The sequence below is a fragment of the Aythya ferina genome (genome assembly GCF_964211825.1).
Source record: "Aythya ferina genome assembly, chromosome: 6".
NCBI lineage: Eukaryota > Metazoa > Chordata > Aves > Anseriformes > Anatidae > Aythya > Aythya ferina.
Genome location: NC_140303.1, coordinates 11,611,067 through 11,635,267, shown reverse-complemented (window position 1 = coordinate 11,635,267; position 24,201 = coordinate 11,611,067). Strand labels below are relative to the sequence as shown.

At 46.1% G+C, this 24,201-nt stretch overlaps 1 protein-coding gene across 1 annotated transcript in view; it reads left to right on the top strand.

Moving 5' to 3' along the window:
- The window catches only part of LOC311438935 (uncharacterized protein), a 75,006-nt gene that overhangs the window by 31,949 nt on the left and 18,856 nt on the right, over positions 1–24,201 (top strand). Inside the window, exon 15 of the mRNA XM_084524017.1 lies at positions 20,568–20,732. Coding sequence (XP_084380143.1) covers positions 20,568–20,732 — 165 coding nt within the window. The remainder of the gene's footprint in view (positions 1–20,567; positions 20,733–24,201) is intronic.

Sequence of the window (24,201 nt, the reverse complement as noted above, 5' to 3'; positions counted from 1 at the left end):
TTTCCTTCTCCCCTGTTCCCTGCAGGCTCCCAGGGTTTGGACTGGGAGGCAGCTGGAGGCAATCTAGCAGCTCCCTGCCTTAAAGAAGCGGAGGTTTCCCGTTTTTTATCGTCTTGCTCTTGTCCTGCACTCCCTCTGTTTATCTCGTGCTGGCTTCAGCGCTCGTCGGACCTGGCAAAAAAAGAGCTCCAACAAAAACACCAAGCGGTTTTCTGCTGGGCTCGTGAGCTAAAGCAGCTCCAAGTGTCTGGATGAGGAGCCCATCTCTGGAGCCTGTTGCTATTCGCGTTGCTGGCAAAGCTCCTGCTGACTTCAAACGGGAGCAGGCCCCGAGGAGGACCCGTGGTGCGTGTCCTTCGGCTGCCCCGAAAAGGCTGCCCCAAATTTACAGCGGGTGTCACTGAGGAAGTTGTGCTGGGGCTGCGCCCTCATCCTCTGGCTGTGCAGGAGCCTTGCTGGGACAAATCCTTCTGCATCCACACTGCTCCCCGACTGTTTCCCATGCTCAGTTCCCTCCCTCCCCTGACTCCTGCTCTTCTGTTCTTGGTTTTTGGGGGGATTAGGGGTCTGCCGTGGGCTCGCAGCCATAAGCACCTGGAGCAGTGTGTCGAGCCTCGGGGTATTCTGCATGACATGCAGCTTAAAAGCAGATTTATGTCAACAGCAGCCGTGCGGTGCTCGGTTTTGCACAAATCACAGGCTTTTCCCCCAGTGCTGAGAGGCAGGGAAGGTTAAACTGTTCAACCACAGCCTCCTCCAGCCATCCCCAAGCTCCTGCCCCTCCACCTTTTGCAGCAGGATTTAATGAGAAGCCGTTCAAGGTGACACGCTGGGAGGTTCCTGGGCTTTGATCGGGAGGGGAATGTATCCAGCTCCACCTTCAGCGAGTCCAGAAATAGATTTATTTCTCTTTAACTACCACGTACACAGGTCGAGATGTTTGCTTCACCCTATGGAAAAATATTCCCAAAATCTTGCACCTGATGCTCAAATGGGGATGTCTCTGGTGGCTGGGTGCAGCAACTCTCAGTTGTTCCAGGGGCTTTTCTTGGGCATGGAGGGAGCTAATTGCATCCGTTCAGCTTCTTTTTCTTTTCTGCTGTTTGCCAGCTTTGCTGTGGTGGTGATCGGAGGGTTTGAATGGGGAGGGCTCTGCTAGTTAAACTGGGAGAGATCGCCTTGTAGGGCATGCAAACTCCTGGAGCTGGAGGAAAGAGGCCTTCATGTGACACAGAAATGGGGCCAAAAGGGTTTTGCACCTGGGTGTGTAAATTGGTGGCAGGTGGGGCTGGCTGGAGGAAGGACCTAGTTTCCTTCTGGGTGAATGTGCAAAGAAAGAGGAGGAAAAAAAGCAACAAACAAGCAGGTTTTGTTTTCTCAAGGACCTTTCCTAGATGGAGAATTTCAGCTTCACCTTTTTCCTGATGGCTGCGGGAAGTGAGTTCAGCAGTTTCCCAGGGCTTGGCTCTTCAAGTTTTTCAACAGAAAGACTTAGCTTTTTTTCAAGACTGCTTTCCCCCTTAGAGAAAAAGCATATTGCACAGGGACAGATTTTGATCTTACGCTTTTTCAGGTGGAGAAGTTCCCTGGCAGCACCTTTCTAGCGGGTTTTCCCAGCAAGTGTGCTCTCACCAGCTCCCCGGGGTGTTTGGCAGTGCCCCCGGGCATGGCTCGCTGCAGCCACCTACACCCCAATGCACCTCTGGTCTGGCACAGACCAGTGCCTTCATGATGGTGTTACCCATGGGATAAAAGGAAGATGGGTGTTGGGCTGCAGTCAAGCTGCAGGGGAGTATCATAATTACAGATACTCTTTTTATCCCTGCCTCTTTGCCCCGTCCTACACTTCCAGCCAGACAGAGAAAGCCAAGTCCCCCTCAACACTTTGCCAAACTCCCCACTTAGGGATAATGGAAAGAAGGGGGCCTCGTTGGGTTTGATTCCTATGGAAATGGCACACGTTTCTCATTCTGCAGAAGCCCAGTGTAAGCTCAGCTGCCAGACTTTTACAAGAGGAATTTGCTAGGCGTGTGTGATTCACGGTTCAGACCGCTGCTTCGGCCCAGCAGGGATTTCGGAGCAGCCGTTGCCGTGCTGGAGGCTGTCACGCATGGCTTCATGTGAAGGAAGGGTGTGCTTCCCTGTGGCTTGGCACTACCTTCCTCAAAGAAAATCCCAGAGTGGGGAAATGTGTGATATCAATCTGCTCCCACGGCCATGAGGATCTAATCTCCTGAGGGAGTGGTCGGTCTGGAAGTCAAGCTCCAAGAGCTCTGCATTTCTTGGGGTGCGAGGCAAACCCACCTTTGTTAATTTAATTTAATCTCTGCTAATGGTGGTGGCCCTCTTCCTCTGGCTGATGGCCACCTGCTTCTCTTGTCATGCAGCACCACAAGCCATCAGATGCTGAGATGCTCCAAATGCCAAGATATTTCCCCAGTCTGGTCCAGTTCCACCACGAAAGCAGTTTTTTCCCTTCTGCCTGCTTGTGGGGTGATGCTGTCACGGCACATGGGCACTCTGACTCTGGGGCACCTGTGCCTTGTGCTAAGAGAGATGCCTCCCTCTAACACGGTTTTCCCTTCCTCCCTCTTCTGGGATTTTATTTGTGTATGTCTAACTATCGATACGCATATTTATATACGTATATATCTGCATTATCTTTATGTATATTTATAAAAATACACACCTACACATATCTGTATGCATATTTATATACATAGCTATCTGCATTGGTGTGTATATTTATATACATATATATCTTTATGTATATTTATCTAAATACATATCTGCGCATATCTATCTCTTTGTATATTTATTTCTTTCTACCCTCCTCTGCTTTTCTCAACATGTTGAGTTTTATTAAGCTTGATGCTCCCAGGTTCCCGCTGCCAGAGCATTAAAAATATGGATAAAAGGAGCGAGGCACCTCTGTCCACGCTCAGACACAGCCATGAAATGATGCTTGAGGATGGAGGAGAGAGATCCAGTGTTCAGAACAGATCTTCTCTGTCCTGATTTGGCTGTGAGAGGTTGTCTTGGCTCTTTTGGTTAATGTGGCAAAGCCCTAGAGAGCATCACCCCCCCTACACCTTTGCAGCCTCAGCAGGCAGAAGCTGCAGCGGGTAACAGCCGTGAATGCTCCTCATCCATCCAAAACCAAGCTAAACCCTCCCAAAACGTGACCCCTCTGTGCTTGCGAGCCCCTTGGCTCGGCTGGAAGGAGCTGGGCAGCAGATGGTGGAGATCTTCTCGTGTAGGGAGGAAGGGGGGGAAAGCATTTTCTAAACAAAGTCCTCCCTCGTGTCCTGCAGTTTCCTGAAACTGCTCGTTTGTGAGCTACAGATATTTATGTATCCCCTCGTGCCTGTGTATGTGTGTATCTATAAATATATAGATATTTGTGTGTAAGCATGTGTATACATACAGTGTTTTATTCTGCTACGAGTGCATTCGTGTTGCTTCAGCAATAGCAGCAGTACTGGGGGCAGAAAAAGCATTATTATCAGAGTTCAACCTTGCAAATATCATGATTTTTTTTTTGATGTCAGAATATTGATGGCTTCTTTAATGCCTTGTAAGGACACTTGATGCTAACCATTTGTATTATCTCATCCATATGCACTCCAGCTATCAAATTAATCTACTTTGATTTTCATGCCTTTTATTAGCCCATTAGCAGAAACCACATGCCTGCTTAGATTAGAGAAATCATTTTACAGATGTTTTTTCTGTACTCCTGGGCATCCAGTCATGGCTGGGGCAGGATACGGGGCTACCCGCGCTGCTTCTTACTGAGGATGTAAATGTTTGAGCCACTGTCTCTTACAGGAGACAAAAAGAAAAAAACAAACAAACAAAAAACTAATGACTGTATTTACTGCAGATCTGTGCTGTTTTCTTTAATGGAACCTTGCTCAAAACAAAATTGCAGATTCAGGGAAAAAAAAATAGGGTTACACGACTGTACCCTTCCCCAAATGTTTTGCATCAGTCTTGATGGGGTGGTTTGCTGTATGCTATCACTAACGCAAGAAAGCCTGAGAAGACAAAATCCAGCTGAAATACTTTCCTTATTTTAGTATGTCTGTCTCATTCAAATACAATAAGGAGGAGGCTGAAGGGGCGTGCATTTGCCTTCACATGTGTTGTGCTAGATCAGATTATCAGTTCTTCAAAAGCCAGCATGATGAAACTCCTCAGTGCAGGTGTGCAGGTGGTCTCAGAGGCTGTTTCTTCTCTATCTTTGATAAATTGATCATTTGTATCTCGTGTCTACCTGTGTATAAGTTCCTCTGAGCTGCCTTTGAATTCCTTCTCTGATAAGAAAACAGATAATTTCTTCAATGATGGGGAGGGCAGAACAGCTGGAGATGAGTCAATAGCCAACACCTGACAGCACTGATAGGTTTGGGAGGCGGTGTGGCAATGCAGGGTACTTCTGGAAGGACTGAAGGCTGGGACAATGTTTGGGAGGGAGAAAATAGACCTGCCCCAGCTCACAGGACTGTGCTGCAGGGTACAAAGAAGGGCTGGAGGAGAGCAAGGACAAGGCAACAAGGCAGGAGAAGCAGCTAGGAAAAGGATGTCTGACCCACAGATGAGCAAGAACCTGGTGAGCACCCAACTGCACCTCTGTAGAGCTTGTGACAGCCTGGCCCGGCTCTTTCAGGAAAGAAAACCCAAGGCCTGATGCAGGGATGTCAAAGCAGAGGTCAAGAGGAGGTGTTGCCAAGGGCATTTTTCACATCTGAACAAGCTTCCTTCCCATGGGGAAAGATGAGGCGATTTTCCCCTGACTTTCCCCCTGGGTCTGACATTTGCTTTTGTGGGTTTTGAGGCAAGTTTGTTTACTGCAGCTAATCTAAATATTGTGCTGCGTGTGTATTCAAATCTATATGCAAAAGTGGTGGTTGCTTGCCTGAACTATTTTTTTCCTCCTGCAAGCAATTCGCTTGCTCACTTCGGTATAAATCAGGAGCACGTTCCCCAGCATTGACAAATTCTGGGTTCATATAACCCCTGTGGGGGAAGAACCGGGCTCTCTGTGTTTATAAACAGTGAGAGAAAATATATATCTCTGCACACAGCGTTTACATTCCACATGGGCTCCCTTGCCATGGTGTCCAATAAAAGAAGAAATGCATTTCTTTCCAAAAAGCACTGGAAACATCTGGCTGGGTGGCACCACCACTAAATCCCATATGTGGAATCCGAAGGAGGTCAAGCTTGATACAGCAGCCCCATTAATTTTTGGGGTGTTTTCTAGGGACTAAGAAGCTCCCTGATTAAATAAAATTAATCAAAACCAGGAAAATATGTGTTGGGGGCTCTCAGAAAAAGGCCTTGGATGGGTGGAACTTATTAATTAAATTGGAAGGCGTTCAGCATTCTTGATTTGTCATGGTTATCTATACACGGTTGTCATCCCATGCAATTCCTAATTCACCTGGAAGAATTTTTTGGCAGGTTCCTAATAGGGTGAGGTTCAGATAAATGGTTTTAATCTTTTAAATATTACTGTTGCCTGCTCTCCTGTCCCAGCATTTCCCCTTCCTTCACTAGGAGTCAAAGCTGTTTCAGTGCTGCCTGTTATAAAAAGGCTTCATCTTAACAGTGGTCAGGAACAGGCTTGAGATGGGGAAAGGGAAAGCTATTACCTACAATGGGGAGAAAACAAATAAAAATAGTTCATGTATGCATGGAGACTAAATAGGGGCTTCTGCATCTTGGGCAAGTCAGTCTGCAAGATCCTCCCATCTTTCTGATGTGGCTTATCTTTTTGTACATAACATAATGATGATGCCCATGCTGCTCTTGATTGTCCACAATGCTCCAAATTTTCCATGTGTCTCTGATTAGATTGAAAGGATGAAAGACCATATACCAAATCCAGTTATGTGCAGAAAGACCAAAGACCTCTGTGGTCAAGTGTTAAAGTGTTATTTCTAGCAAAAATAGGTGTAAGACCATAAAATGGACTTTCCTGAATTATTTTGAGGGCAGCTGTGTGCAAAAGGATGGAAAAGGTTGAAGAAAGTATGTATCACTTAAACTCCACAGGGAATTTATAAGTCAACAACTGGATGTGCAGAGGACAAACTTCTGTGCCCACCCCAAATTCTTCCAATGGACAGAGTGTGCCTCTGACCACGTGTAATTTGACTTACTGACTACCTGAGGCCCTGTTCATGTTTAAATTTCATTTTTCCTATCTTGGACTATGGCTAACCACTCTAAATCTTTTACAAAAATCTCAGCTTTCCCACAAAAAATTGAGAAGTAAATTTAAGGCTTCCCTTCTCTCCCACCCAAAACAAACAAACAAACACACCAAACCACTTTTGCAAAATGAAATATTTTGTGCTTGTCATTCCCCTGGCATGCCTGGATGAGACAACTCAGTGCTTATGAATGGGGTTATTCTGACTGGAAAAGATGTTAATCAAGCTTTTGGGGCTTTATTGACTTGCTGTTTCTGTAACCAAGCTGATTCATGCACTGTTAATTCTTGCTGGTTGCACAAATTCACATTTGTCACTTCTGTACTAACGGGATCATTAAAGGTACACAGAGTAGCACAACTGTCTCAAATACATCTTCACAAATGAGGCTGCACTCAACAGTCCTTGACTTTGAGATACCCAGGGGAAAAAAAACATTTTTAACAGATTTCCAAATGTCCCAAGCTAGCAGAGATCTCTAATTTACCTTTGCAGGTGATGGGCCGGATCGTGATAGACTTTCTAGGTACTACAGCAGGGTCTTGTTGTCTGCACAGTGACAGGTTAATTTGCTTGTGTCTAGCCAACGTCTCAGGCCTTTTTTTTTTTTTTTTTTTTTTTTTTTTCAATCCTTGCTTTTCTGCAATTCTAAAGTCAGCCCGAGGGGGGCCAGTGCTCATCTTTCACCCCCAAGGAATATTTTTATCTGGAAGTGATAGTTTGGCTCCTGCTCATTTCATGGCTCTTCATCACACAGTGGTGTCTTCACTGGTGCATTGGGTTGGTCATCTATGATGCCTGTGCTTAGAAATGTGCAATGGAAATCTGTTTGGCTAACAAACGAGGTGATTCTTCCTTCTTCTCTAACATCCTCACATTTTTTTAATTATTTTTTTTTTGGTTGGTTGGTTTGGATTTTTTAACAGCTTGTGGATGGGAGAGAAAGCTGACTCTCCAATGGGCACAGCCTTCCCATCCCATCACCAGCTCCCCCTACAACATTGCTGATAAATGAAACTCGGTGCTGGTGCTTATGGTTCTGCTGGGATGACTGACCTAAGCACACTCCCTTTTATGAATGAGGACAAAGAGAAGATTTAGTGGAAGTCACCAGACTCACATTTCTTCCCAGGTTTTACCAATAGCTGTTAAATGCACGTGGGGCATGCTGCTGGTCATGAACCCTAAGGGCCGGGCCTTGGCTGCAAAGCTCCCTAAAGGAGGAATTTTCCCACTACTAATCTTTTTGGCACAGAACTTGGCCTCTCTCGATGCAATTGTTAGTTTTATCCATTGCTGAATGCTCTGCAGCACAAGCTGGGTGGTCCTTAAGATGTTGCATACAATTAACGTGGGCTGCCCCGGGGGGAGGAGAGGTATTTTCAGGGAGGAACGTGCGAGTGCGGGGCCAGCCAAATTCCTCTGAAGCTGCTACGGCAGCAATAAGGGAGATGAAGCCTCCCCGTGTGTCCTCACATGGCTTGATGGAGGTGAACTGGAAGGGGATGTCTTGTTCAGAGGCCCACATTTGCCGACCTGTGGTCTTTCATCCCGAGAAAGTGAGATGTGGGGCTGTCAGTCCTGCCAGGATGGCCTTGGGCAAACAGTCTTATTGGGCTGGTCTTGTCAGAAGTGGACGTGATGGTTTTGACCTCTAAGCCCCCATTTGAGAAGCCAGTGTGATGACCCAGGAATTTAGGGCTGGATATGAAGGTATTTACTCTCTGCTGGGGAATACGGACTACGGTCATTGCTCCCTCCAGTCTGCTTTAGAGAAGCAAGCTCTTCCAACCAAAATTTGGGGGGTTTTGGCAAATGAGTGCTGAGCAAACCCACCTGCCATGGGCAGAGCTGAGCCCTCACTTTCTGAACCCAACTCTTACCAAGGAAAGGTGGAAAGTCACCACCAGCCCCATGTCTTGTTGAAAGCCCCACGTCTCCTCCTTTAAAGGAGAATTAAGGTTGGAAATTATCTTCAGCAAGGGACTTCTATTTTTTCCAACTTCCCTTCTCTCTTCCCTTCCCTTTTTTTTTTCCCTACTACTGAAAACATTTTACCAACAACTGATTAAGTTTTGCAGCATCCCACAGCAGCTGTAAACTGTAAGAGATTACTGCTCGATTTCCTTCTTTGTTTCTTCAGTCTAAAAAACCTCAGCTAGTCAGAAGCAAACCAGGAGGAGCAGACAGGTTAATGAAACATGTAATTGAAAAAGAAGGGAAAAAAATAAAATCTCCATTTGTGTGAAAAGTTAGGGAAGTCCCTATGTGCTGGGAGATGTATTAGTGGCAGGCAGGAAAAATCACCCCAGGTGTTCGGTGGCTCCTCAGGGGGATGTGGCAGCTCTCTCCAGCCTGGCCCGGCACCACTGGCAGCACCAACCCATCCTGCTGGGGATGTTGCCTTGCTATTTATAGCATTTTTTTCCTTCTTTTCCTTCCACATAATTTTCTATCTCTCCAACAGAAATTGAAAAAAAGGAGGGGGAAAGGGGATTTGAGGCCTTCCACATCCATCTCAGCTGTGACGGGCACAGTTAAGATGTCCCAGCAGTGAGCAAACAGGGATTTTTGGTCAACCTTTAACTCTACACCCCAAAATGACAATCCCAGAGGCAATGTTAACTCTTTCACTGCTTCCTCTAGTGAGAGAAATGACCTACAGTTTTTAAGCAGAAATATGGCAAGTTAACACCAGATCCACAGCCCAGCCCTAGCACTGGGTGCCTTGCTCTGTCCCAGGAGGAGAGCGGCTAGGAGCTGAGCTCAAGGCCTTCCCTCCCTGATGTCTCACTTGTGTTGAGATGAAGAATTTAAAAACCTCTCTCTTGCCAATGCGTTTTGCCTGGCCAGCAAAGCATAAACATTTCTTAGTCATTCAGCACCTTGTTAAGCACGAAGGCGAGCAGGGAGGTTTGGGGAGCTTGTGTGGGCCTGGGTGGAAGTATGTGAGAAGGAAAAAATAATAAAAAAGGTGGAAAACACCCTAGATCCAGGAAGGATGGAGAGCTTGGAAAGGCTTCTGCAGGTGGGGGAGGACTGGGTTAAGCAGATTTAGTCTGTTTCATTTAGTGAGGAGCAGAGTAAGAGGTGCCCTGATGGGGTTTATGAAATGGCGAGCAGAGGTCAGGCAACTGCTCCTACTGACCAGCTCATACATTTTAATGAAAGCCTGTGCTACTCGAAGGGAGGAGGAAATATGAAATAAAATGTGTAAGGTGGGAAATAAACCTGTTTTGCAAGTACATGCCTGTGCTCTAGCTGCTCCTGCTGGGTCTCCCTCCTTGGGGTGTAGGAGCTGGTGTGTGCACTTTGCCCTGCTAACGATGCTACCTTGATCCCTGCCTATTCCCCTACTAACTCTGTGGACCCTTTGCCACACTCTCAGCTTTGTTTTGATCTTCTCCAATAAGAAAAGAAAATAAACTTGTGCCTCTCATCCACTGGAGCTGCTTGCTGGATTGGGGACGAGAGATGGGTTTCTCCACCTTGTCCCAAATGAAGGCTTTGCTGCTTGTTGCTCTAAGATTCGTATCGTGGCATCTGCCTAATGAGGGCTCACTGGGGAGGGATATTTAAAGCAAATGAACAGGAGCTTCTTGAAAGCAGTTGTTTGAGTAGTGGATTGGGGCAGCAGCTCTGGGAGCAGAGCACAGCTGTGGGAATGGGACGGGGAGACAGGGCAGAGGAGACACAGTGCCATGCTGAGCTGTACTGTGCCAAATTGGGTGTCTATATCTATATCTAGTCTATAACTATATCTGGATCTATATCTATATCTGGACCTATGCATCTTTATCTATATATATACCTATATCTATGTCATCTATCTATATATCTATATCTAATCTATAATCTACATCTATATCTATTTTTCTATCTATAAACTGCAGGAAATTGGCACTGCTAAGACCATTCAGGTGGAGTTAAACTAACTGTGGTATGGCCTGTCATATAATATCTTCTTACAAAAGCTAAGCATAAATCATTTTGATGGAAGTATTTTAACCACCCGGGCCCGTTGTTCCAACACTGTGTTTAATCGAGTTCTGGAAGTAACTAACTCAGCTGTGTTTCATCTCCATCCTTTGAAAAGTTTTGACCTAGTTTTGTCAGAAGTAGAAGTGAGATGACAGGTCTGTCTGTGGACAAATGTGCTCTTCACTAGGTCAGTTGTTCACCAGAAAACACCAGGGAAAATCTTGTGCTATAAAACCAAAAATTCTTTTCCTCAGTGATAAATTTGTGGGGCTGAGTTTTGTCTTCTCAACATGCCTGGTACCCACTCCTTGGGGCAAATGTTGGATTTGAATGACTCAACCATCAGTATCCTTCCATCTTCAGTATTAAAAGAATATGTTGGGAGAAGATGGATGCACGTTTTTATAATGACCCTTATTTTGTTTAAAAACAAGAAGCATTTGCCAAGGGGTATTTGTTATGGCAAAACTTTAAAAATAAATAATTTTTTAAAAAGGGAGAAAGGAAGAAAGATATGTAACTGAGCCTCTGAAACCTCAAAAAACTTGTGGGATTGTTTTTGGCAGGAAATGAAAAAAAATCCTTTTCCTTGATATTTTTCTCTTTCTTTTATATTTTACTTTATTTTTTCTGAAGCCGATGTAATTTCCTGACTACCTCTAATCTGAGCAGAATAATCAAAAGGGAACAAAGACAAACTGGGATAGCTCCTTCCTGTAAGGAAATGATTTCCAAGCTTTATTTGAATGCACTATAGCTCTGTGTGCCTTATTGATGTCCTTCCGAAATAAGATGAAGTACTATTTTGCAAAGGTCCTTGTTCCAAAGAGGGATGGGAATGGAGGAAAGAGAAATAATGGGGTTATATGGGGTTATATGCAGACATACATAAGGGTATATAAGACCCAAACCTGGAGACTAGCTAGGGAGAGAAAGCCCTGATGTAATTTTTCCTTTGTTTGACTGCGCATTGATATAATCCAAGTATTTTTTTATTTTTCACATCATACCCTGGCTTGTATGTTTGGGAGTATGATGCTCAGAGCAATTGCTCTTATTAGCCTATTAATATGGCTGGCTCTTCCCTTAAAGGCAAAATTGTGGGAGTAATTAAAGCTTGCTCAGTTTGCAAAGGGAAAAGGGATTGCAGCTTGCAAAACAGGCTGAAACATCAACAGAAGTTACTGGAAGGAGAGCCAAGCAAAAGAAGGAAATGCTTACCCCCAAAACTGCTCTTCTCTGGGCCATCCTTCCAAAAGGATGCAAAACTTTGGCCTCCGAGACAGCTATAGAGAGCTGCTGTGGTTTAGTTTGGTCGGAAATTAGGTTTCAGAAAGGATTTGGGCTCAGCCTTATAACGTCGTTGAAAAATGGCCTTAGACTGGACGATGACAGCTTTTGCTAGTGGTACTTGTGCTTCTTGGCTCAGACCAGGACTGCAGCAGGAAAATGTTGGAAGATCTGTTGCTTTCTTAAGTCCTCAGCCACATCTGAAGTGGTATTATGAAACTCATCTGATCTGGGTTCCCACATTAAAACAGGAGTCAATTGATCCAGTTTCAGGGCATCTAATCCAAACCACAGCTCAGTTTTTTAAGAAGATTGGATTTGTAGCTCTAGTTTCAGGCCGCTTATGATAGGAAAATGGCTTTTACTTTGGATGACCCCCAGGATTTTCTCTATCTTCCAGGCTGCTCGTTTGAAGGATTGTGCATAGCATAGAGCTGGGGGAAGTCCTGGCATCTCAACTCCTATGTTTGGTCTGCATAATCCAATTGCTTCTGCTTTCAGCTGAGTCAGACTCACTGTTTAGGGGAAAGTGGAAAAGGTTGTGTGTGTTTTTTGGAAAGGCAGAGCAACCTGCATGTGCACAAAGACCGTCTCCTATTGACTTGGCAAAGAGGCCCCATGCTCACAAGGGCCCGCAGCCTGCTGCAAACACCCCTCCAGCACCCCTTATTCAAAACCTGCTTCTCGTTGTCATTTCTAGCCTCAGAAATTTCCCCCCGAGTCCTGGCAGGATCTAATGAAAAGAAAACGTAATACTCACATAACTTCTCAACAACACGGGTTTTGCTCAGTTCCTTGCTGTTGTTATATGATAAAGAGCAAACACTTGAGAAATGTTTATTTTAATGCCCTTGTGGAACCGCGTTCCTATCCCTGGAAAAAGCCAGCAAAAATTAATGTATGTTGCTCACATATAAGTACAAACAGGCTTATTTAAACAGAATGTTCAGTATTGGTGGATGCTGTGGAAAAATGGCATTTCGTAACAGAGTGATTTGACTTGTAAAACAGCCACAAAACATTGAAAACCGTTCTGGTGTTTGCAGGGGGGAAACACAGGCTTTGGACACGTTTTTATTTTTTTCCTTCTTTTGCCAGTATTCAAAACTTAGTGATGTATTTATGTTTGCCATATTGTGGGATTGTCTTCAGAGCCTTTAAAAAAGATGAAAAAAGAAAAAGGGCTATGCTTTCCAGATACAGGACCTCAGCTTTCTAGTTTAAACCAAGGTCTCAAAGTGGCAGCTTTTCACGGGAAGATGTGAAAACCTTCTTCCAACAGAGAAAATGAGGGCAGTTATCAGTCCTGGGCCCTCTGATACGGCACAAAGAGGTACTGTGAGCAGGGTTCTCCGGAAAGCAGATGATGGATAAGCCTCACTGATGCGAATCCCTGACCCAGTTTCCGCAGCAGACTGGCTAAGGAACATGAAAGTGCTGCCGAGTTTGGAGAAAAGGCTCTGCAGGCAGGCCAGGGCATGAAGGCTAACGACAAACTCTGTGTCTCCACCACCACCTTCTATCCTCTGCCCATCCTTTCTCCCACGTGAGGTTCTTGGGAAGCACCAATTCGTCCCCTGGGTTTGCAAGGAGCTGGCACATCTTTCCACCCATCCCATTTTGGGTATGGGAAACAGGAGACTGGGGGGACGCTAATATTTTTGCTATCCCCTAGTGCTGGGCTGGTGGTCAATGACATCTGGCTGGGAGCCTCCCCAAGCCACGACACATCGAGAATGGGTGCTGAGATAAAACCTGCTTTATAGCATGAGCGTAAACAGCTCCTGAGTCAGCTGCCCTGGGGGGTGGAGGCTGCTCCATCACTTGAGATCACTTGGCTCGGTGCTTGATGTGCTCTTCCAAACCTAATTGTTAGTACAGGGGCTGCTTATTGGGTTTCTCTGCGTGCATTTGTGTGGTGGGGAAGATTAATTCTCCCTGCTGCAGGGGTCACTGGATGAGGCCATGCAGAAGGTCTCACTAGGACAGGGGGTTCAGAAAGGTGCAGGGACACCAGACCCTCAGCTCCAACATGAAAGCAAGAAGGGAAATGAGTGCCTTATCCTGCTCCCCCCTGGACTGCCACATAAATTCCAGTGTTCAGAAACATGTGGCTCCCTTTTGGCCTTGCAACGTGCAAATCTAGGATCTCGCCAAGCAAAAATACTCCTTCAAATGCCTGTTTCGTGCTGCTAGAATATTCTTCAGGCCCAGCAGCAACCTCTCCTCTGACACAGATTTAATGTTAGGAGTCTGTTGGCACCAGCTCAGCAAAGCACCAGGTCATCGGCCATGCTCACGCATTCATAACTCGCTCCCTCTTTATATCTTATTGGACACTTAGGCCCTTGGGAGATGGCTGTTTGGATCAAGGAGCTGAGTTGGTTTTGTTCCTGTTTGTTTTGCTGGCTGTCCAAATCAATAATAGGTTAAAGATGTCCTGCTGATTAGCCATAACATCCCGGCAGCTCTATTTGTTCTGTCACAGTAGAGATCGGGGTCCTGGGGTGCTAAGGAAAGAGGACACCAGCTCTGCCATGAGGAGAGGCTTCTGGTCTTAAGAAAAGGGGTGTCAAGTTTGAAGTGGCCTTAAAAAATGGACTGGTGGCCCAGCTTTCCCCATCTATTAAGGGAGAGATGGCTGAAAAACTGCAACAAGTAGAAAACATATGGAGGAGAAAATTATATGTGAATTGGAGGCCTTAAGTCCAAGAAGGAGGTGCCGTGCCCTTGGGAGAGACGTGGGTGAGAAAGGACAAGCTCGAGACATGTTGTTATGCATGAAACCATGAAGAAGTGACCTCCAGCACCTGGAGAACTGCACAGAAGTTCATTTAAACCTATCAGACACGTGCAAAGCTTCACGTCAGCCCCTCTGCTTTCTGTCCTGCACCCTTACTGCAAACCCAAGGGTGTTCAGATCTCCTCTCTGTGCCCTATTCCCCAGCCTCTCGTGTCTGAAAGCATAAGGGATAGCATCATTTTCCACAAGGAATTGGGGCTGCCCAGTGGTCTGCATCTGGCAGGCTCTAGACACTTCAGAACAGAAAAAGAAATGACAGATCTGTCCAACTCAATATGTATCTGTGGGCATATATACACACACATAAAAAAATGTGTATGTATAAATATTATATGTATGAGGAAGCTTGTCTAGAACCGCAGCATGCAACTTTTCTCTGTCAGCAGGCTTTCCCCCAAGCTGGGCTTACACATGGGGACCAGATGTGGCCATCCAAAAAGATCTGTTCATTTCTATGCTCCCTCTTTTTTCCCCCTCCTGCTTAATACAGCATGAGACATATGGGCCAACCATCCATCTGAGGCTAAGTGGAAACCAAGAGTGATTGCTTACAATGCCATAAATAGCTAAATAGCCATTTTCAATAGTAAATGGGGATATGTGAATTCAGAATGAACTCTCCAAACAGTTTGTAGACATTCCAGTTCCTTGTTTTAATATCTTCGTGCGCCTTTTTTCCCCCACTCTTAGCTCCTCTTGGTGGGAGGTGACACATTAACAATGCTTCCCATGAGCAAGGGGCCCACTCTGGTTATCTAAAGCAGAACGAAATAAAGGCTAGGACTCTTCAAAAGGAGCCCAGCAGAACTGGAGGCCTCAGGCGTCTTGGGAGCCGTATATTCAATTCTTTGAGGGGACCCTGAAAAATCCCATCCGCATGATATTGGCAGTTGATGCAAGGCTTGGTGGATGCATTGCCAGCTTAGAGACTTTGGATTAACTTTCAAAGCTTTCATGAGCTGCCTCAGCCAGCCACCCTTCTTCTTGACAGCAGGGAAAGCCATCCAGAAAGACGAATTCCCACCGCATGGAATGAAACTTTCTGTCATTTTGCTATTTCCTTTTGTCCCACATCAGGAAGAAATGACAAATTTTTCACTGAGTGGAAGTTCTGGTGAAATTTAGAGTCAGAAATATGGAAACGACCTGATTGAAATGGACTGTTTCACGTTATAGTCTAAACACTGTAAAAAGTTATATTAAACATGGGTGTCAGAATGAAAGACAAGGCTAGACTAACCAACGTGAGAAAGCTGGGATGAAGCTTTGGGTTTCAAACTGAGGTTTTGCTGTCCAACTCTGACAAAATCAAAATTCTTCCACAAATCAAGATTTTGGCTGAATCGGAATTTACTATTGGAAAGCTGTTCTGGGAACTTTAGCATTCTGCCCTAAACACAATTTGCTGTCACATCCATCACATCTAGCACCTCTTTGCCTTCTGCATGCTGAACTTGGGATCCTGCTTTGAGGCTGGCCATGCTTGGAGCAAGAAGTTGGGCTGGAGACCTCCCCAAGTCCCTTCTGACCGACACCTTCTGACCTCAGTGATGCCAACATTTTTGGGCATGGGAAACAGAAACCTTGCTAACAACTAATGGAGGAGGAAGAGGAATTGAAGGGGGGAGAAGAAGTAAGATGGCAGAAGAAATACGGATCTGACCACCCCTTTGGGAACGTGGCAGCCCCAGCTGCCAGAAAGGCACAGGACCAGTGGGCTATGCACCTAATTAAGACATAGATAAGAGTCTTTAATTTTGATCTACAGCGCAAGTCCTGCTGCAGAGAGCTGTCCCCAAGCCCCGCAGCCGCTGGATAAATAGGTTGGGCATTTGGTGTCGTAATTCCAACAGTGCTCAGTATTAGCTCGGCTCTGTTTTATTCAAAGTCAGCGGGAATTGCTGACTGTGAGCCAGCACAGCTCTCACAATCCCTTTCTCTCACTAATTACTTCTGGCTGCCGTGGAAGCCCCAAGGACTTCAAAGGGACGACACTGGATTTGCACGAGACTGTCTCTCTGGATCTTCCACCCCGGTTTCTCAGCCCATGGTGGTCCATAAGGTTTCAGAAGGGGACCCTCTAAACAACTGCAGAAAACATTAAAACGCATTATGCGTTCCCACAAAATGCACATTCCCACACACACAAAGGCAAGGAAAATGGAGAGAAATCAAAGGGCGAGATGAACAATAGAAATGCAGCTTTTTTTGACTCTTTCTTTTTGGCTGTAAATGAAAAGGCATGTGCACAAGATGGATTTTCACTCTCCAAAAGGTGAAATGATTCTTGCATAAAATATACAGAAGAGCATACCCTGCACCAAGAGCACAAAGGGATTCTGCAGAGGTGGTCCAGGTCCCCAAGCACCGTCATATGTCCCTAGTAATATGCCAGACTGAAGATAGGCCACCCCAAGCCGACTTTTTCTTTCTTAAAATCATTAGCTTCTCTTCAAGGAACTTTGTACGTGTCACACCTGAGTGACTGCATCCCTGGCGCTTAGCCACTCCATTCCTGGGGCCAGATTTTAAAGCAAAACAGAGATGTGCTCTTTGGATGGCTCAAGGTCAGGGTGGATGGAAACCAAGAGCCAAAAAGGAGAAATCCTGGCTCAGATCAGGTAGAAAAAGCATGTTTTTGGTGCTTTTTTTTGGTGAAGAGATTGAAGAAGATGCTTCTCCTAGGGACAGGGGTGCCAGCTTGGGGCAGGGGAGGTTGGGCTGGGAAGTCATGTTCTCAGTGTTCCACTGTGAAATATAGCACTGAAAGCACAACAGAAGTGTTAGAGCCTTTAAAAAATATATTATTATTTATTTATTATTTTTATAGAGCATTGCCCACCTTCTCATGGCCTTTTCAGGTGGAAAATAATAACACATATATAATATTATAATAATATAATTGAAATTTCTTTTTAAGAAAGGCTATAGAGCACACCTCCAGCACCACTGTCATAAGCAAGCTTTCTGACATGTCCTTAAAGAAAAAATGGAGAGGTTTGTTTTTCACCAGAGATAATCATTGAATCATTTAGGAATAGTGAGCCTGTGGCTCCCCTGGGCAATGCCCTGCAGCAGGGGGCAAAGGACAGATGTCTGCTTGTCCCCAAAGGCTCCTCGCAGCCTTGCCATTTCCACAGGGTGTCTTCAGGAGGTAGACAGGAGCAGGGCCACGGTGGTGGCTTTCCACCAGGGAAAGCCCCCAGGGTTTTCCAGCCCCAAGGCTGCATTGGCCCTTCCCAACTTGGATGTGCTTTATATACTGTTTTTATAAAGCAGGGATCTTTTACAGCCAGTCAATGAGCTGATGGGATGGCTCCAGACAAAGCAAACAAACGGCAGCATTAGATTTCAGACAAATTCAAGAGATTTTGGCCAGACTCCCCTCCTGCTTACACCAGCTGTACACTGGGCTTGCTCCATTTGCTCCACTCCCTTCCAATGCCTGGAAAAACTGAGGTTTCCACTAAACTATTAAGAAAGAGGTGATTTCAAACCAGCCAGGCTGATTTGACCGTGCTCATTTGAATGGGTTTTTAGTAACCTTCAGAGACTGGCAATTCGGGTGGTAAACCCTCTTTATGACCTGCTATTACCTGTGCTCTGCTCAGAGGCAGCAGAACTCATTACGGGCGTAAATGGCTGGAGTGCTCCCGCGTACCAGCACAGGCAGCCTTTAATGCTCTCCCTTTTCCTGCTTCTCCGTGATAAAAATACATTACTGGCAAAAAAGAAACAAAAGCCACAAAGTTAGCTGCCAGTTTGCCTAGTGGCTTCTGTGCTTGAGGTTTTATTTTGCTGCTGATGTCCCATGGTTGACTGCAGTAAATGTACTTATTTTTTAGGAAGACGGCCAGTGTGGTGCACTTTCTGTTTTTTATTTAGCTGCACGTTAAATGTTCCCCTTTGCCCCAGGTTTTACAAGGGATAAATTGAAGAGAGCTTTGCAAAACTGGAAACACAGAATGAAAGCAGTTGCCTGTCCATCCTGTAGGGCCAAAGAAACAGCCTCAGGATCAGCCCTATGACATTAATCCAGTTCTGCAGACTTGATATAGTTATGACCATCACAGATCACACAAGGCATGGGAACTGTAAACATTCCTCTTGTCAAAAATCAGGGAGAAACTACAGCTGAAAGGGACCCCAGTCTATTATTCCAGCCTCCAAACTCATGACTGGTTGGATGTCTGTGCAAGCTAATCACCTCAGGTGGTAGAGATCCCTCGATGGCCCTGCACATCCTCTCCCTGTTACAAATTTACTCTCATATAGGAAAGGCTTGGTATCTCCACCAAGCAGAAACACCAAGGTCCCCCAGTATCCCATCCAGCTCCTTCAGCCCCGTGGTATCACTCCAGAAAAGCTCAGTGGACAGTCCCACGGAGGAGGCCTCCAAGGAATAGAGGCCTCCAGAGGGTTTCCAAACCACCAGGGGGTTTCCAAAGAGCCCGAGGGTCTGTTGGTGTGTGGTACAGTGTCCTGGGTGTTGGGACACACACACATACACACACCACCACCTTTGTTCTGCCCACCCCATCCCCAGTGCTTTAGCTCAAGGCTGTGGTGCAGCCAAAGAGCCACGTGTTTAGCCTTGAAGGTGCATGCCAGCATCCATAGCCCACCAATACTCTCATAAACTTTGAAAACGTGTTTCTGTTTTAGGTTTTTGGACCATGTTATGTCTGGGACAATGTGGTGTCACCTGGCTGGTGCTCTAGGAAAACACAAAAAACAGTTGCGCTTCATGGCCTGTCTCCACACCCCACCTGTGCTGGAGTTTCTCTGCAGAAGTGAAAGGAGCAGATAGTTAATACCGAGAGCACCATCTGGTGGGCTGCAGGGCCAGATAACATGGGCGGTCACAGCTGGGAGCAAGTTTGGGGCCTCAAAACCACCCAGAAGTGCATCAGGTTAGGGGCACCAAGCAGCCATGGCCCACTTGGTCCAGATTCCTACAGCCACCGACTGGCAGCCTCAAGGAGAAGGTGGTGTCACCCCACAGCAGTGATCACCACAAAGCATGGTGTGCTCCAAGAACTGTGTGCCATGTCCTTGTGAAACCCCTCGGAGAAATCCTTAGCTGGGATGACTGAGCTCCAGCCATAAATACCCATCCTTTCATTGAATATGCATAAAAATCTTAAAATCAGCTATGGCGTGGCAATGAGTTCCATAGGTTTATATATGCATGTATAGATTTCCCCCCTTCTATCCATATTAAATTGACTAATTTTGGCATTACCACCCCGACAGCTTCGTCCAGAGCCCTGTGATACCCTGCCAACAAGGCTCTGCATTTGCTGTACTGAACAACAGTTGGAAAAGGCGACCTTCAACAAGCAGATGAACCTGATGCACAACATACATTACTTTAAAAACCCCAACCTTTTAATGACCCTTCGGCAAAACTCCCAGTCTCTCAAGTGCTTTGGGATAGGGGTATCCTCTAAGATGCTTTTGGGCTTTGCTATGGCTCCTGCAATGTGTTCCCTGCATGCAAGCTTCTAGGAAACGTGTCTTTGTAGGTGTTTGTGCAATTCCATCCACCTGGGGCCTCACCTTGAGCTCCTTTAGTCCCTGGGGGCTTCGTGCCCTCCTGCCCGTGTTGTCACCACAAAGGGAGTAGGGAGGTCTCATCCACTCCTTCCAGCTCCTGCCTCATGTGGACTCCTTCAGCAGCCAGTGAGGAGGCTGGCAGAGTTTGGGCTGCAGAAATAAGGGGGCTGGAGGGGGAAATGGTTTGCAAATTTATTACATCTTAATGTTCATTTGCTGAGGGTGACACCGCCGAGCAGGCTCTGTGCTTTTCTCAGGGCCCTGCAGAACAAAGCCAGTGATGTTCTGTAGCACACTTCCCATGAATTTTTTTGCCATTACTCACTGTGTTTCTACGCAGCCATCAAATATTTCATAGAAAAGTCTCGGGCTCCACAGCCTCGAGATCTGCTGTGTCAGCTCACCCACTTAAATCTGTCAAACGCTTTGTGGGGAGGGGGACATGGCCACACAGAAGGGCTTCTCTCTGTTTTCCTGGGACTAAAAGAACTGCTGTCTTACATATAAGTCAATATATGCATGCAATGACATGATTCCAGCCTTGTAGAATCTCTCAGACCATTTCTAGCCTTTATATTATAATATTAATATATTATAATAATATATTAAAATAAGTATTAATAAAATAATATTATAATATATAATTAATATATTTATACTTCTTGTACCATTTACCTGTCATGTTTTATTTTTACCTTCTCTTTGCACAGATCTCAAGAAAAGAACAAATAATATCATTGATGGAAATCAAAAAGAAATCTTGGGAGTACTTGACCCTCATCCTGATCCCTGCAAGGACTTCCGCACTCCACGAGCTCTGGCAGCCCCAAGCTGCAGTTTGGAAATTACGTAGATACATGTGCAAATCCTCCCTGGTGAGTAAAACTTATAAATAAGTATAACTTATTTATGAGATCAGTGGATGTCAGGTTGTGCATAGCTGCTCAGCTAAGCGTGATGTTCTCCTGATACACAGTCCCACCTTATTTGACTTAATAACCTGAATTAATCTGGGCATTGCTTGTCCATTAGTAATTTGGTCAATGTGGATTATTCAACAGCAGCAGTGGCCATGATGCTTTTCCATCAGCTCTCCTGTTTGTGCCTTGGTGTTTTAGGTTGGATATTAGGAAGAACTTCTTTACTGAGAGGGTTGTGAGGCATTGGAATGGGCTGCCCAGGGAAGTGGTGGAGTCACCATCCCTGGAGGTCTTTAAAAGACATATAGATGTTGAACTTAGCGATATGGTTTAGTGGAGGGCTTGTTGGTGTTAGGTCAGAGGTTGGACTCAATGATCTTGAGGTCTCTTCTAACCTAGACAATTCTGTGATTCTGTGACTTCCCAGAAGAAAAATCTCATAAGAAAACACAAGAGGTTTTCTCATAGCTTTCATAGCTTAGCAGGTGGAAACATGCAAGCAGTGCAGAAAAAAAGAAAAAAAGAAAAAAAAAAAAAAAAAAAGCCGGGTGGACCCAGCTCTCTTGTCAGTGTCAAAATCTGGTTAGTAGAAACTCCTGCTGCTGCTCTTCATGAGTAAACACCCCTGAGGGCTCAGCTGCATATAGCAAACACTCAGATAAGCTGCAGACACAACCAGAAACACTTGTGAGCAGTTTTCCTGGGGCAGTTTTCTGAACCAGAACGTGGCTGTGGGCTGTACTTTTTGAGAGGAGGGTCACAGGATGTGTTATATTTACAAGTCTGTCCCCTCCTGAAAGAGAGGACTTGGCAGAGGCTCATCTGCCCAGCCCTACATAAAAGCCACCCCTGGGTTTGCTCTCCCAAATATGATAAGAGAATGAATGGAAGAAACCAGATTTACACTCCATGCTGCTAATACAGCCCTTCTTTCTGTTACAACCTTTTTTTTTTTTCTTTTTTTTTTTTTTTTCTTTTTCCCCCCTTTTTTTTTTCCTCATATTATTTCTCAGTTTGTTAGAGATGCACAGGAAAATAGATGCTTGTTTAAGACCATTGGCTGATGGATGCCAACCTGTTGCAGTCCAGGCAGGCTCTGCCTCCTGCCTGCGTGCCCATGCGATGCCTCCCCAGCGGTTCCTTGCCATTGTCACAGAGGAAACCGGGAGCATAACACCGCTGGGCTGCAGTTTAATGAGCTGAAATAGTAAAAGTCCATCATGCAGATGAGCTTTTCCCCATGATGTTTCCCTTCCCCCCTTTTCTGAGGGCTCTGACTTGTAGCACCTGCTTACTTCAGCAGCTGTGATTAAACGGGGAAAGAAAATGATCAGTGAGGCTTGCTTTCTTCTCCCCAAACAATACCGAAAATCTCCTGAAACTGGCATGCTCTGTACAATCTGAATCAAAACCCCGGCGGTAATAAGTGTGCCTTTGGACCCTAAGAAGTGTCCTTTGTGTGGGGTTCTCCCTGAATTTTAATAAGTTCAGCTTTCCACAAAGACCCCCCCCAAAAAAGAGGAGCAGACACACACACACACAAAGACAAATTTCATTAGGCTCTGATCTCTGATGGGCAGCTCCTCTAAGCCCTTTCATCCCAGCCATGCCCTGTTGTTGTTGTTGTGTTGTTTTTTTTTTTCCACTGAAATACATCTTGTCCCAGGAGGGCACAAAACACCAGACCGGACACCTGGAGCCAATGCCATGTCCTGGCACTAAGCGAAGCGATGCTGACAAGGGGAATGGCAATTTTTTTCCCCTCCTAAAGGTGCAAAGTTGTTAATGAGGTGTCCCACACAGTAGAAGCCCGGCAAATCCTTTGATTAAAACCAGCCCACGTGGCAGAGGCTGAATTATTTGTGCTCTGTCCCTTTGAGGGATGGCAGTGGTGGGGGCTGGAGAGAGAGAGGAGAAAAAGAAGAGAAATAATTTATTCTGGGCAGTGGCTCGCTTAATTTGGCAGCGTGGTTTAGGCTAATGTCAAGAAATGGGAGGGGATTGTTAAATGGCACTAGAGCCTGCTTTTTTATAAAGGGAGATGCTGGCAGGAGGAATTACTTCAAAACGCGGCATTTTGGGGAGGTGTTGGGGAGAACCCGATAGGACACCTTTAGCTGGGGTTCCTGGGCTGCGCTGCTCTCTGGCAGGACACATTTTCTACTGGGACAGGGGGACATCAGGCTGTTACTGCCCACCTCCTTGGGCCGCCTGCAGGATCCCAAGGATCCACTCTGAAGGCTTTGGCTGTGAGCTCCCCTACAGTCACACCAAGGAGGAGGGGAAGGCTGGGCTTTCCTGCCCTCTGCACTTTGCATCTCCCCAGCTATAAATCTCCCAGTCTCTCTGTTTTATTCTCACTTTGATCACTGGGAAATTGGGCCCATCACATGCATATGGGAAAGGCAAAGAAGGCACGAGGACTACCAAGGCTTAGAATCAAAGCAAAACCAGCACAAATAAATAAATCCTAATGGAAGGAGGAAAACACTCAAACTATCCAGTGCGTTGCCGGAGGAGTTCATGTTTTTGGCTGGCAGCCCTCTGGAGCATTCCTGGCATAGCTGCTCCAACCCCAGGGGTATTTTGTTTTTTTTGGGATCTGGGCATTTGGGGTGGGAAGGGTAAAACCAGGTCGCGGCTGTCTGGGAGCTTTTGCAATGGGTTTGGGGTCTGGAAGGGTGGTGATGAATCGGTGCGGCCCTATCTGAGCAGCCCAGGAGCCCCAGAGCAGGACGGGGAGCCTGTAGTCTGCCGGAGGCACTGGCCCAAGGCCATTGATGGGGAATGAGCCAGGAGCCAGTGCTGGGAATGGCCAGCTGTCCAACGGGAGCAGCCGGGAAAAACAAACAGCCCCAATCTTTCTTGCCTTTGAGCATCAAGGCCCAAACATGCTTAGTGGGAATGGAGCCCCGGTGAGTGCCAGCAGCTGCTTGTGCTTGCATCCCCCCTGGCTCCTGCTGCACACCGACAAAAAGCTTTCCTGGGGCTGAATTTGCTGGCGAGGGCGGCAGCGAAGGGCACACATGCAGGCGGCTGCCTTTGCTCAGCTGGCAGGCAGTAACTCATCCGCCTGCCGTCCTGCATCGCTCCTGGGGGCACTGCGGTGGAGACCCTGGGTCTCCCGGCATGGAGTTGCCTGGCTCAGATCTGTATGGATAATATGTCATGCAAACCTCGTCACATCAGCCCTCTGTAGAGCCCAGACACCAAAATAAGCAGCCCATGGGCAGGAGAGGACAGGGGACATCCAGCTCTGGTTCCCCAACAGCGCTGGTACATGTGCTCCCCAGGACTTGCATGGAAACAGCTTCCATGCCATGCAAAAATGTAATTGCAGACAGTCTGTCCAGCCCAGAAGGGATTCAAGGTCCTAAAAATGGGAGAAACACCTGGGAGAAACCCCCTGTATATGGGAGCAGGG